Source organism: Bufo bufo, chromosome 2 (assembly GCF_905171765.1).
Source record: "Bufo bufo chromosome 2, aBufBuf1.1, whole genome shotgun sequence".
Lineage (NCBI taxonomy): Eukaryota > Metazoa > Chordata > Amphibia > Anura > Bufonidae > Bufo > Bufo bufo.
In genome coordinates this window covers 432881683-432897150 of record NC_053390.1, presented here as the reverse complement: position 1 = coordinate 432897150, position 15468 = coordinate 432881683, and the positions used below count along the sequence as shown (strand labels likewise).

At 45.0% G+C, this 15468-nt stretch overlaps 1 protein-coding gene across 1 annotated transcript in view; it reads right to left on the bottom strand.

Moving 5' to 3' along the window:
- Positions 1–5336: 5336 nt before the first annotated feature.
- Positions 5337–15468, bottom strand: part of SUGP1 (SURP and G-patch domain containing 1) — a 60159-nt gene continuing 50027 nt past the window's right edge. Inside the window, exons 13-14 of the mRNA XM_040417413.1 lie at positions 12423–12552; positions 5337–5596 (exon numbers count right to left, since the gene is read on the bottom strand). Coding sequence (XP_040273347.1) covers positions 5570–5596; positions 12423–12552 — 157 coding nt within the window. The 3' untranslated portion in view covers positions 5337–5569. The remainder of the gene's footprint in view (positions 5597–12422; positions 12553–15468) is intronic.

Sequence of the window (15468 nt, the reverse complement as noted above, 5' to 3'; positions counted from 1 at the left end):
GCCATACCCCAGGCAGGGTCTCCATAGAAACTAATATGCAGCAACTTTCTGCCACACAGGAGGACAGGGGCTGCCACATTCACGCTCCAGCTCCCCGATCCCCACCAGGGGAGCCGGAGCACCCTCGGAAGCGTGCACTTCTGGGTTTTAGGGCATGCAGATGCTGTGGTCACATTTGAAGGGTTAAAAGTCTGAACATTAGTGTCGGGTGTCTCCAGTACAGCTTAAAAGGGGATATTTCCATCTTGGACATTGGGGGCATATTGCTAGGATATGCCCCAAATGTCTGATAGTGTGGGTCCTACCTCTGGGACCCACACCTACGTTTAGATGAAGTCTGTAAAGTCCCAGAGAGCCCACTGCGCATGCACAGCCACCCTCCATTCACAAGGGAGTGCCAAAAAAATAGCTTTTTTGGAGGGTCCCATTGAAATGAATGGGAAGCAAGGCCACCTCTCCATTCATTTCTATTGGGCTAACGGAAATAGCCGAGCCAGCATTCGCCATTTCCGCGCTCTTATAGGAATGAATGGAGGGTGGCTGTGCATGCACGGTGCGCACTCTCTAGGACCCGCACCTATCAGACATTGGAGTCATAGCCTAGCAATATGCCCCCAATGTCGAAGAAGAGAATAGCCCTTTAACAAGAAGCTAGTAAAAATCCCATAGACTGCTGTAGTACTCTATTGTAGCCTATGGTGTATGGTATGGTGTAAGTGATCAATGATTGTAAAAAATATAAAAAAAAGCCCACAAATTCAAATTGCCCTTTTCCCAATTTTACATATGCCATGAACAGTAAAAAATAAACATGGTATAGTAGCGTCTAAAAATGTCTGAGCCATTATAAAAACATATTTTTGGTAAATGCAGTAAAATAAACAAAAAAAAAAGACTTTCTGCTTGAAAAAGACTATAAAAAACGTTGCACTATTTTTTTTGCACTTTTTGTAAAAAAATGTTTTCGTTTGGTGCTGTTTAAATGGAGCAATCGCTATGGATCTGTGGTTGCTGACAGGCTGAGGCCTTCCAGAGGAAGGTCTTAAAGGGACATTGGTGCTGCTTTTCTATTTGTATTTTCTATCCTGAGAATAATCCTATCCGTATTAAAATCCCAGAAAACCCCTTTAAAGGGCAACTATCAGGAGATTTGTACCTATGAAACTGGCTGACCTGTTGCCCGTGCACTTTGTAGTTGAAGACATCTGTGTTGGTCCCATGTTCAGATGTGTCCACGTTGCTGAGAAAACTTAAGTTTTAATATATGCAAATTAGCCTCTAGGTGCAATAGGGGCATTGCTGTTACACCTAGGGGCTCAGCACTGTCTGCAGTTTGATTGACAGAGCCAAGCAGTGGAAACATGATCACACCTGCCTGGCACTGTCAATTTAAGTGGAGAGGACGCAGCAGTTGCAGAGAGAGCAGAGCCTCTAGGTGTAAAGGGAACACCCTTGTTGCTCTTAAGGCTCACTTGCACACATTAAAAAATTTTCTCAGCAATGCGGGCACATGTGAACACGTGACCTATTTTTTATGGCTAGATTTTGACTCTTGCCCATTTTCTGATACTACAGAGATAATAAAGCTAGAATTATCAGCTTTTGTGAATTGTTATGCATGACATCACCCCTTGCCTGGATAAGAATGGTAATTAAGAAAGCCAGATCACATTCCCTGTAGAACACTTTCCTCGTTTAGGACTTTAGCCCAGGCTTAATAATGGAAGGAGGTCAAACTACTTAGGAAATCCAAAGCATGTTTGATGACTTGTGCCTGGACTCTGCTCTACTCCTTATCTGCTATCCTGCAGATACGCACAGGACTCTTGACCTGACCCATATTCTGCCAGTAAGTTTCATTTTTACCCAAAAATGTAAGATAAATAAAAAGGTAATTCTAAAGTCCTGATCATATATAAGGAGTTATTCTTCTTGTTGAGAAAAGAAAAACCCCAAAATTGGAAGAACCGATGATGCAAGATAGGTACAAAGGGGGGACTTTGTCACGACCTGCACTCCAGAACTCTGGCTTTTGCTACTTTTTGGGCCTATTTGCACAAAACCTTTTTTCCCCCACACCATTCAATCCAGTTTTGAAAAGTGTGGTGCAGTTAGGCATGTTAAAAGTGCAGTTTTTTTTTTTGTTTTTTTTTTTAGAAAATCCTGAAGTCATCTCACCTGTGGACAGAAGATCATCTCCTCAGTACTTGAAACCGAACTTCGCTTCGGTTTCAAGTTTTAGGCCCTTTTTACACAAGCGAGTTTTCCAAGCAGGTGCAATGCGTGACGTGAACGCATAGAACCCGAATCCTGACCCATTCATTTCAATGTGTCTGTGTACATGAGCGGTTTTTTCACGCATCAGTTCTATATTCTATGTTTTTCACGCAGCCCTGGCCCCACAGAAGTGAATGCAAGCAAGTGCAGATGCGATGCGTTTTTCACTGATGGTTGCTAAAAGATGTTGTTTGTAAACCTTCAGGTTTTTTTTATCACGCGCGTAAAAAAAATGCATCAAAAGACATTGCACCCGCGAGGAAGAAACTGAACTGAACGCAATTGCAGACAAAACGGACTGAACTTGCTTGCAAAATGGTGCGAGTTTCACTGAACACATCTGGAGCCAATCTGTCACGCTCGTGTGAAAGAGGCCTTAAAGTGCTTTTCCACTTTAAAAATTAACTACCGAAGTTACTCAGAGTCTCTCGCGACTTCGTGAATAACTTACTTTGGCTCATCGTAGCCCATACATTCTAATACTGTACGGCGACAAATCTCTGTACAGTATTATTTTAAAGTTTTGAGCTAAGCGACTTCGGATTAAGCATCCAAAGCTCACTTCGTTCCACTCTAATTATATCTAAGTAGACATTTCTCTGCCCTGCAGAATGTTCTACACCTTTTGTAACAAAAGACACTGTAGCAATCTCTTAGAGGACGTGTTAGGGTGTGTTCACATCATCTTTTTCATTTACGTTTAGCGTGTATGTCAGGGAACCTCCAGACGTACATGCTAAATGTATCCATAGGGTCTCAGTCAGACGGACTACAAAAAGAGTACCCGTTTGCCCTCCGTCTGGCTGGTATACATAAGTATACTGCAAAAAAAGCAGGGAATAGCGCTATTCCATCCTGCAACTTCCTGTAAGGGTCCATTCACACGTCCGTTTTTTCTTTCCTGATCTGTTCCGTTTTTTCAGGAACAGATCTGGACCAGATCTGGACCCATTCATTTTCAATGGGTCCTGGAAAAAATCAGACATTGAGCTGTCCGTTTTTTTCCAGGACCCATTGAAAATGAATGGGTCCAGATCTGGTCCAGATCTGTTCCTGAAAAAACGGAACAGATCAGGAAAGAAAAAACGGACGTGTGAATAGACCCTTAAAAAAAGGATCCGTTTAACGGAGACTATAATGGCCTATGAGTGACGGATGCCTCTATATAGCATCTGTCACTGGCCTCCGTTAAACGGAAGCCTCAGAGAGCTCCTATGATGTCACTGCCCATATATGGACAGTTGTCAGAGGATCTCCCCAAGGAAGAGATCAGAGGGAGCGCGGTACAGCCCTGCCTGCTATTCTCCTGCTGGCAGGAGTCTGCTCTATACTGGTAAGACGTTCAGATCATGTCTGACATGGTTTGCATGGAGAGGGGGAAAGGAGGGGCAGTTAGCTTGTGAGCTGCAGAACTGCCTGGGGAAAGGGTTAACTTAAGCACACAGTGCATGGGGAAGGACCATGAGGAGGATCGTCATGTGACTGTGTTCAGTGCTGCTAGGTACTGTTACAGAGGGGGAGGCATCACTAACGTATCCCACTGTATCCCAGGTATACGTCAGGAATCCTCCTGGTGTCAATCTCTGACGGAAGACTCTTAACGTGATGTGAAACAACCCTAAACGTGGAATTCTGGTTATGTGAAGTTATCCTCTATCCACAGGATAGGGGGATAACTATTCGATTGGTGCGGACCCCGTACCCTGTGGAGCCCACTGAAGCACGCACGAAGCTGCTCCATCAATTTTCTGGGAGTTCCAGAGATAGCCGAGTACAGCATTCGCTTTCTCTGGAACACCTATGGAAATGAATGGAGTGGAGGTGGACATGCCTAACCAGCGTCTCCGTTCATTTCAGTGGGCTCCACGGGGTACAGGATCCGCATTGGTGGGGGTCTAACAGTTCTCTCCTATTATGTGGATAGAGGATAACTTCACATAACCGGGTTACCCCTTTAACTTCCTGATCCCTTCCATTGAAGGTTAGGTAAGTGGACAAGGTTCTTGTGTTTCCAGGTGCCTTCCAACCAAAGGATAGTGAGGAAGGGAAAATGCATCATCTCTTGGAACGCAGAATAAAGAACTATACAGACATATCCTACAGATTTGATCACAATATGAGACAGAACAGGATAAAAGTATATAAATGGATGAATAGTTTTTTTTCCGGTCTATTTTCTACATTTAAGGTGTCTGCACACAGGCGCAGGTTTCAAAACAGAAATTTAACCTGGATTCTTATGTGGATTTCTCTGCATTTCTGCACCAAATCTGCATGTTACTTGTGGATTTTGTAGCGAATTTGCTCTGATCTCACCTTTTGCATTGCAAAGAGTGAAATCCGCACAAGAGAAAAAAAATAAAAATCAACACGCAGTTGACATGGTGCAGATTTCAAAATCCACATGGAAGCTCAATTTCTGCACTGAAAAAACCCCCAGTGTACATGAGATTTGTCAACTTTCATTCACTTTGCTGGTACTGTATTAGGGTCCATTCACATGTCCACATCCATTCCGCACTTTCGCTGAACGCGCGCGGACCATTAATTTTCAATAGGCCGCAAAAGATGCGGACAGCACAGTGTGCTGTCTGCATCTGTACTTCCGATCCCGGGCTCCGCAAAAAAATAGAACATGCCCTATTCTCGTCCGCAGACACTGACAAGAAAAGGCATTTCTATTATAGTACTGGCCATGTGCGGTCCGCAAAATGCGGAATGCACATGACCGGTATCCGTGTTTTGCGGATCCGCAATTTGCACAGTTGCGGACTTGTGAATGGACCCTTACGCTGCGAATTTTCTGCACCAAAATCCACATGTAATCTGCAATGTGTGCAGGTAGCCAGAGTTCCATCAACAGCACATCCAGGAGGACGAACACGACGGTCTGGTAATATACAGTTAACACTGACCTGACCGTGGAACAAAATTGCCTTCATGACCAGTCAAGTGCATGTTAACAATATAGGACTTGTTAAGTACCTTGTAATAAAATGTCAGTCTTCACACATTTGCTTCCTACTGTACATGACTTAAAAGAAAGACACAGATTAATATCAAGTTAAAAACATATTTATTAAACCGATGTTGTCAATGAAGGGTCTTCTGCGAAAGGTGAACTAGGGTATGAGTGGGCGTGAGCTAAAAAGCTGAACTGATGGTGGTTTTGTATATAAAGCGACAAAGAATTGATTGCCGCCCGCAAACAAGATTAACATATTACATGTATCTCATGACGCAAGTGTTCTTCAACACATTCTCACAGTATGAAACAGAGTTCACCGACCCACTAGTAGTAGGGGCGTCTTGGGTTATTCTACAAATAGAAAAAAAAATTATGTTAGTGTTTAGTTGATACATACACATATGATGAGTTATCAGAGTCATGCACCAGAGCTAAGGGGGTTTAACCCTTGGCCAACAGCTAAGCGTGGTTTGTACAAGCTTCAAAGAACAGGCAGATGATCACCTAAACTAAACATCCTTCATCTCCTATAGTGGGGGAATTACAGGAATATTAATATTCACAATCCTGCCTCCCTTATTACTTACGGGCCAATCACCAATACTATATTTGCCAGAGATGAAGTATAAAACATGTTTAAAACAAAGTGAGGTTCACATTTTTTGGGGGTCAGCCATACGTTCCATAGTCCTTCTATGAATTTTATAACTGCTTTTTTTTTTTCACTTTGTCTTTTTTACATTTGGAAGCTACTCAACTATTCTATTAAAGGGGTTATCCCATCTTCGACAATGGGGTATATCGCTAGGAAATTCCCCCATTGTCTGATAGGTGAGGGTCCCACTGCTGGGACCCGCAACTACAAGAAGAACGGAGCGGAGAAAGTGGTGGAGGGCACACTGCGCATGCGCAGCTGCCCTCCATTAATTTCTATGGAGCCGCCGAAAATAGCCCAGTGCTGGCTCGGCTATTTCAGTCGGCCCCATAGAAATGAATGGGAGCAGTGGCCGCGCATGCGCAGTGCGCTCCTATTCACTTCAATGGGAGAGGTGGAGAGCTGCGCCTGGTGGTGGACGGACCCCAGGAAACCCGGGGTCCTCCAGCCACAGATCTCCCCGGCTCCGTTCTCCTTGTAGGTGCGGGTCCCACCTCTGGGACCCGCACCTATCAGACAATGGGGGCATATCCTAGTGATATGCCCCCATTGTCTAAGATGGGATAACCCCTTTAAAGCTTATAAATGTAATAAGTTTGGTCCTTGTTGATACTGAGTCCCTTCTCTACATTACCATATATTCCAAATGCCAAATACCTGGTGAGACTGGTACTGCTGGGATGTTGGAGGTGTATATGCAATGATTGTATGTGCTGGTCAGTTCTCTTTTTTTCCCCCCACCCCGTGCCCCTGGGTGATTGGTTGAAGTTGAGATCACTTTCTTAGTCGCATGTGTTTTTTTTCCCCTTTGTTTTCTTGTTATGTTAGACTCTAGTGTATTTAACAATGCGGAGTATACTTTGCACTGACTGTATTATTCTGTTTGGCTATGGTTGTGCTATACATATGTATGTATACTTATGTACGTTGCTTTTTTGAATAAACCGTTTCTTGAATTTAGGCCATTATTGGCAAATCTGACATGTGTCATTTTATGTGGAAATAACTTTAAAACGCTTTTACTTATCCAGGCCATTCTGAGACTGTTCTCTCGTCACATATTGTACTTCATGACAGTGGTAAAATTTAGTCAAAAAAATACCAAAAATGTTGAAAAATTAGCATTTTTCCAAATTTCTATTTCTCTACTTTTATAATAGATAGTAATACCTCCAAAAATAGTTATTACTTTACATTCCCCATATGTCTACTACATGTTTGGATCATTTTGGGAATGCCATTTTATTTCTTGGGGACGTTAGAAGTTTAGATGCAAATCTTGAAATTTTTCAAAAAATTTCCAAAATCCACTTTTTAACCCCTTATGGACCTAGGACGTACCGGTACGCCCTATTTCCCGAGTCCTTAAGGACCCAGGACGTACCGGTACGTCCTGACTTAAAATCTGTATTCCGGCGCCCCAGGGGTTAATTGGAACGGGATTTCGGCTGAAATCATTCAGCCGGCATCCCGTAACAATGCAGGGGGGGGTCATTTGACCCCCCCGTATCGGCGATCGCAGCAAACCGCAGGTCAATTCAGACCTGCGGTTTGCTGCGCTTTTTGCAGTTTCTGATCGCCACGGTCCCTGACCGCGGGGATCAGAAACTTTAGAGTGGCTAAAATCATTATTTTTCACCCCCCCCTGCACCCCTGCACGATTTTATGCCGGAGGGTGGTGCGGGGGGGGTGTCGCAGGCGGTGGGGGCGTTGCGGGAGGCGGGCGGTGCGGCAGGCGGGATCGCGATCCCCCGCCCGCCTCCCCATGAACGATCGTTGGCTTCTAGTGGGTATACCAGGGTGCCAGCACATTGCTGGCACCCTGGTATAAACGGCTGACATCTGTGAAGATGTCAGCCGTTTAACCCTTTCCATACCGCGGTCCGTACGGACCGCTGTATGGAAAAAGTTAACTGTCATCGGTCAGGGAGCTCCCTCCCTCTCCATCGGGGGGCTGCTGTGGCTTTGCAGCCCCCCGATGGAGAGGGAGAGAGCCCCCAGAGAGCCCCCCTCAGCCCCGTCCTTACCCTTCCCCGTCTGCAAAGTTCTGAGCAGACGGGGAGGGTTCCCATGGCACCCACCCTCCACAGATCTGTTCAGTGTAAGTAAAATACAGTACAGAACAATATATATTGTTCTGTACTGTATTATACAGACACCAGACCCACTGGATCTTCAAGAACCAAGTGGGTCTGGGTCACAAAAATGTAAAAAAAAGTGAAAAAAGTTAAGATAAAAAAAAAAACATTTATCACTGAATAAAAATTAAAAAAATAAAATAAACTACACATATTAGGTATCGCCGCGTCCGTAACGACCTGATCTATAAAATGGTCATGTTACTTTCCCCGCACGGTGAACGCCATAAAAATAAAAAAACTATGAGAAAATTGAAATTTTGCCCACCTTACTTCCCAAAAAAAGTAATAAAAGTGATCAAAAAAGTCGCATGTACGCCAAAATAGTACCAATCAAACCGTCATCTCATCCCGCAAAAAATGAGACCCTACTCAAGATAATCGCCCAAAAGCTGAAAAAACTATGGCTCTTAGACTATGGAGACACTAAAACATGATTTTTTTTTTTTCAAAAATGAACTCATTCTGTAAAACTTACATAAATAAAAAAAAAGTATACATATTAGGTATCGCCGCGTCCGTATCGACCGGCTCTATAAAAATATCACATGACCTAACCCCTCAGATGACCACCGTAAAAAAATAAAAATAAAAACAGTGTAAAAAAAGCCATTTTTTGCCATCTTACGTCACAAAAAGTGTAATAGCAAGCGATCAAAAAAATCATATGCACCCCAAAATAGTGCCAATCAAACCGTCATCTCATCCCGCAAAAAATGAGACCCTACTCAAGATAATCGCCCAAAAACTGAAAAAACTATGGCTCTTAGAATATGGAGACACTAAAACATTTTTTTGGTTTTAAAAATGAAGTTATTGTATAAAACTTACATAAATAAAAAAAAATGTATACATATTAGGTATCGCCGCGTCCGCGACAACCTGCTCTATAAAAATACCACATAATCTAACCTGTCAGATGAATGTTGTAAATAACAAAAAAAAAAAAACGTGCCAAAAAAGCTATTTCTTGTTACCTTGCTGCACAAAAAGTGTAATATAGAGCAACCAAAAATCATATGTACCCTAAACTAGTACCAACAAAACTGCCACCCTATCCCGTAGTTTCTAAAATGGGGTCACTTTTTTGGAGTTTCTACTCTAGGGGTGCATCAGGGGGGCTTCAAATGGGACATGGTGTCAAAAAAAACAGTCCAGCAAAACCTGCCTTCCAAAAACCGTATGGAATTCCTTTCCTTCTGCGCCCTGCCGTGTGCCCGTACAGCGGTTTACGACCACATATGGGGTGTTTCTGTAAACTACAGAATTAGGGCCATAAATATTGAGTTTTGTTTGGCTGTTAACCCTTGCTTTGTAACTGGAAAAAAAATATTAAAATGGAAAATCTGCCAAAAATGTGAAATTTTGAAATTGTGTCTCTATTTTCCATTAAATCTTGTGCAACACCTAAAGGGTTAACAAAGTTTGTAAAATCAGTTTTGAATAGCTTGAGGGGTGTAGTTTCTTAGATGGGGTCACTTTTATGGAGTTTCTACTCTAGGGGTGCATCAGGGGGGCTTCAAATGGGACATGGTGTCAAAAAACCAGTCCAGCAAAATCTGGCTTCCAAAAACCAAACCGCGCACCTTTCACTCTACGCCCTACTGTGTGCCCGTACAGTAGTTTACGGCCACATATGGGGTGTTTCTGTAAACGGCAGAGTCAGGGCAATAAAGATACAATCTTGTTTGGCTGTTAACCCTTGCTTTGTTAGTGGAAAAAATGGGTTAAAATTGAAAATTAGGCAAAAAAATGAAATTCTCAAATTTCATCCCCATTTGCCAATAACTCTTGTGCAACACCTAAAGGGTTAACGACGTATGTAAAATCAGTTTTGAATACCTTGAGGGGTGTAGTTTCTTAGATGGGGTCACTTTTAGGGAGTTTCTCCTCTTGGGGTGCATCAGGGGGCTTCAAATGGGACATGGTGTCAAAAAACCAGTCCATAAAAATCAGCCTTCCAAAAACCATATGGTGCACCTTTCACTCTACGCCCCGCTGTGTGGCCGTACAGTAGTTTACGGCCACATATTGGGTGTTTCTGTAAACGGCAGAGTCAGGGCAATAAAGATACAGTCTTGTTTGGCTGTTAACCCTTGGTTTGTTAGTGGAAAAAAATGGGTTAAAATGAAAAATTTGACAAAAATATGAAATTCTCAAATTTCCTCCCCATTTGCCAATAACTCTTGTGCAACACCTAAAGGGTTAACAATGTATGCAAAATCAGTTTTGAATACCTTGAGGGGTGTAGTTTCTTAGATGGGGTCATTTTTGGGTGGTTTCTATTATGTAAGCCTCGCAAAGTGACTTCAGACCTGAACTGGTCGCTAAAAATTGAGTTTTTGTAAATTTCTGAAAAATTTCAAGATTTGCTTCTAAACTTCTAAGCCTTATAACATCCCCAAAAAATAAAATATCATTCCCAAAACAATTCAAACATGAAGTAGACATATGGGGAATGTAAAGTCATCACAATTTTTTGGGGTATTACTATGTATTACAGAAGTAGAGAAACTGAAACTTTGAAATTTGCTAATTTTTTTCAAATTTTTGGTAAATTAGGTATTTTTTTGTGCAAAAAAAATAATTTTTTTGACTTCATTTTACCAGTGTCATGAAGTACAATATGTGACGAAAAAACAATCTCAGAATGGCCTGGATAAGTCAAAGCGTTTTAAAGTTATGAGCACTTAAAGTGACACTGGTCAGATTTGCAAAAAATGGCCTGGTCCTTAAGGTGAAAATGAGCCCGGTCCTTAAGGGGTTAAAAGGACCAGTTCAGGTCTGAAGTCACTTTGTAAGGCTTAGGCCTCATGCACACGACCGTTTTTTTTTTAAGGTCCGCAAAAACAGGGTGCGTAGGTCCGTGACCGTTTTTTCGTCCGTGGGTTTTCCTTGATTTTTGGAGGATCCACGGACATGAAAAAAAAGTCGTTTTGGTGTCCACCTGGCCGTGCGGAGCCAAACGGATCCGTCCTGAATTACAATGCAAGTCAATGGGGACGGATCCGTTTGACGTTGACACAATATGGTGCAATTGAAAACGGATCCGTCCCCCATTGACTTTCAATGTAAAGTCAGGAGTTAATATACCATAGGATCGGACGCTTCAAGTTAGAATATACTACGAACTGTGTACATGACTGCCCCCTGCTGCCTGGCAGCACTCGATCTCTTACAGGGGGCTGTGATCAGCACAATTAACCCCTCAGGTGCCACACCTGAAGGGGTTAATTGTGCGTATCATAGCCCCCTGTAAGAGATCAGGGGGCAGACCCCCCTCCCTCCCCAGTTTGAATATCATTGGTGGCCAGTGTGCGGCCCCCCCTCCCTCTATTGTATTATCATTGGTGGCCAGTGTGCGCGCGCCCCCCCCCCCCCCCGATTGTATTAATACCATTGGTGGCCAGTGCGGCCCCGCCCCCCTCACTTTATTGTATTATCATTGGTAGCCAGTGTGCGCCCCCCCCCCCCCTCCCTCTATTGTATTATCATTGGTGGCCAGTGTGCGGCCACCCCGATCATTGGTGGCAGCGGAGAGTTCCGATCGGAGTCCCAGTTTAATCGCTGGGGCTCTGATCGGTAACCAGGACGCTACTGCAGTCCTGGTTGCCATGGTTACTTAGCAATATTAGAAGCATCATACTTACCTGCTGCGCTGTCTGTGACCGGCCGGGAGCTCCTCCTACTGGTAAGTGACAGGTCTGTGCGGCGCATTGCTTAATGATCTGTCTCTTACCAGTAGGAGGAGCTCCCGGCCAGTCACAGACAGCGCAGCAGGTAAGTATGATGCTTCTAATATTGCTAAGTAACCATGGCAACCAGGACTGCAGTAGCGTCCTGGTTGCCATGGTTACCGATCAGAGCCCCAGCGATTAAACTGGGACTCCGATCGGAACTCTCCGCTGCCACCAATGATCGGGGGGTGGAGGCTGCACACCAATGATATTAATACAATAGAGGGGGGGGGGGCGGGGAGGCTGCACACCAATAATATTAATACAATAGAGGGGGGGGGGGGCGCGCACTGCTTTTTCCTATGGTGTGCAGGCACTGCCGATAGATTGCAGGGTGGTCTGTAAGCATGGAAACGAGCAGTGTATAAAGCGATGGAACAATTAATCCAGCCAGCAAAGGAGGCAATATGGATAATAACAATACATTAGTAAGTGGCTTGTATTAACTTTCTCTACATGATAAATGCTATTTGCTGAATTGAGACAACCCCTTTAAGCAATGTCACCCCATTATGTGTGGGTAGGGAATTAATTGAGCAAAATGACAAAAAGAATGTCAGTCTGTCAAACAGAAATAGGGCTACTTTCAAACAAAAACACATAACGGCAAGTTTTATGAGAAACAAGATTCAAGTATGTGAACATACCAGTGGATTAGGCCGGAAGCGATATGCCAGCATCATCCTCTTCCGAAAAGCTTCATATTCATCATCATTTTTCGCTAACTCTGCTGGACGATCTATGCCAAAACCTGCCCCATCCACTGTTGTTGAGCCTCTGAAATGTAAATATAAATGATAAAACATGGCAATGATAACAGTGATGGCCTAACTTAAACGGGTTGTCCCACGAAAAATATTCTACATTGTTCAAAACAGCACCTTGATCTCAATACTTTTGTATTTGTAGGTCATTAAAAACTTAGTATAGCCACTGATTTATTCAATAGATATAGCGCCACCTGCTGTTTGTTATTTTCCTTATTTGTCTGTCCACTGTTAGAAGCTGTGGCAGAGACAGGGAGAGCGCTGCTGCAAAATCAACAAGCCCCCTAAGCAGACAGCTTGAAATAAACCAAGCAGAGCACTTGGAGCAATGAATGGGGATCCAAGTGAGGTACAGGGTCGGTTCTAGCTTTGTTAGAGATCGTCATATAGGATATCGGATTTTTTATTTTTTCCTTAAATCATAGGATTGCCACTTTAATGATAGGGCATCAATGTATAATTGTTAGTCCAACCATCCAGTGTTGAACAGAAAGTAGCAGCTTAGATGTTCGCTGGAGTTGCAATATGCACAGCAGCATGTAGAAAAAGGAGATTTTTTGTGAAACTCACCTGTAAAATCTTTTTCTCGTCTTTTCCATTGGGGGACACAGACCATGGGTATAGCTTAGAGGTATTAGTAGGAGGGACACTATGCAAATACAAAAGAGCTCCTCCTCCTCAGGCTATACCCCCCGACTCCACCAGGAGGAACTCAGGCGTTGCACAAGCAGTAGGAGAAGGAGCAAGAAAAAATTATGGAAACCATCGGACCAAGCCATAAGGTCCAACCATAAACAGAAACTGAATTGAAGACCCCTCCTGCAACAGGCAGAATGGGTGGGAGCTGTGTCCCCCAATGGAAAAGACGAGAAAAAGATTTTACAGGTGAGTTTCACAAAAAATCTCCTTTTTTCCATTAGGGGACACAGACCATGGGACGTCCTAAAGCAGTCCATGGGGTGGGAAAAAATATCAGCACCGCCAGGAGGAACGTCCAACGGTCAAACAGGAACCACAGCCTGCAAAACCCTGCGGCCAAAGACCGCATCAGCCGAAGCCAGTGAATGCAACTGATAAAACTTTGTAAAGGTATGTAAGGACGACCAAGTGGCCGCCCTACACAGCTGAGACGCAGAGGCACGATTGCGTCTTGCCCAGGAAGCCCCCACCGCCCTAGTGGAGTGAGCGGTAATCCTAGCCGGGGGAACTCTACCACAAGCGCGATAAGCCGCGGAAATAGTCGAGCGGATCCAGCGCGCCATGAACGGCGGACGGAAGCAGTAGCCGCGAGATACACCTTCAGGGCCCGTACGACATCCAGGGAATGCAGAGTGCGTTCCTTGGGGTTAGCTGGAGAAGGGCAAAAGGAAGGCAGGACAAGATCCTCATTAAGGTGGAAGGGAGAGACCACCTTGGGCAAAAAGGAGGGGACCGGACAGAGCACAACCTTATCCTGGTGGAAAACCAGAAAAGGCTCCTGACAGGAAAGAGCGGCCAGCTCCGACACCAGTCTGATTTAAAAGCTTGTGATGGGATTTGAACTCTCAGCTTCTGCATAATAGCCCAGAACTTTAATCACCACACTATGTAGCTGTATTAGAAGTTATGGCCACAAGGAAGACCACTTTCCAGGTGAGAACAGTCAGAGAGACCTCCCTCAAAGGCTCGAAGGGGGCCGACTGCAGAGCGCGCAGGACCAAATTGAGATCCCAAGGAGACAAAGGGGGAACATATGGGGGAACCGAATGTGCCACCCCCTGAAGAAAGGTCTTCACAGGACCCATAAGAGCAAGGGACCTCTGAAAAAAAAAAGACGGCCAGCGCCGAAACCTGACCTTTCAGGGAACTAAGCGACAGTCCCTTCTCAAGCCCGGACTGAAGAAAAGACAGTACCATCGGGATGGAAAAGCGAAGGGGAGGGAACCGCGAACTCTCACAAAAGGACAGGAAGGCCTTCCAGGTACGATAGGAAATCCGGGAGGAAGAAGACTTCCTCGCTCTGATCATGGTCGTAATCACTGAATCCGAGAACCCCCTCTTCTTCAGGATGGCAGTTTCAACAGCCACTCCGTTAAACGAAGAGACCGTAAATTCTGGTGGAAGAGCGGGCCCTGAGACAGTAGGTCCTGTCTGTCGGGAAGAGGCCATGGGGCGTCCGCCAGCATCCGAGCCACGTCCGAAAACCACGCGCGGTGAGGCCACTCTGGGGCGATGAGAACGGTCGGGATCCCTTCCGCCTCGATCTTGCGTAGAACCTTTAGTAGGAGAGGAAAACATAGAGGAGGCTGAAGTCCTGCCACAGAGACACCTGCGCGTCCATCCGTACGCCTTCGGATCTCGGGCGCGAGCCAGGAACACTGGGAGCTTGTTGTTGAACCTGGACGCCATTAAGTCCACATCCGGACGGCCCCATCTGTGGCAGATTTCTTCGAACACTTCTGGATGCAGAGACCACTCGCCTGGATCCACCTTGTTGTGGCTTAGAAAGTCAAGTTGTCCACTCCTGGAATGTAAACTGCTGACAACACCGGAACGTGCGTCTCCGCCCACGTCAGAATTCTCGTCACCTCCTGCATCACCATCCGGCTGCAGGTCCCGCCCTGATGGTTGATGTAGGCCACAGCATTGTCCGATTGAATCCTCACCGGGAGGCGAGAGAGAGGGGGAGGGGGAGGGAGAGGGGGAGGGGGAGGGGGAGGGGGAGGGGGAGAGAGGGAGAGGGAGACCTCAATTCCAGAATGTTGATTGGAAGGAGAGACTCTGCTGCCGACCAAATCCCTTGAACCGTGCGAGACTGGAGAACACCGCCCCAACCCAGGAGGCTGGCATCGGTGGTGACGACCGTCCAGGAGAAAGGATCTCCCCGACCTCAGGTTCAATGGGGATTCGACACTGCCCCCTTGATCTGGGAGGACTTGGAGGGTGG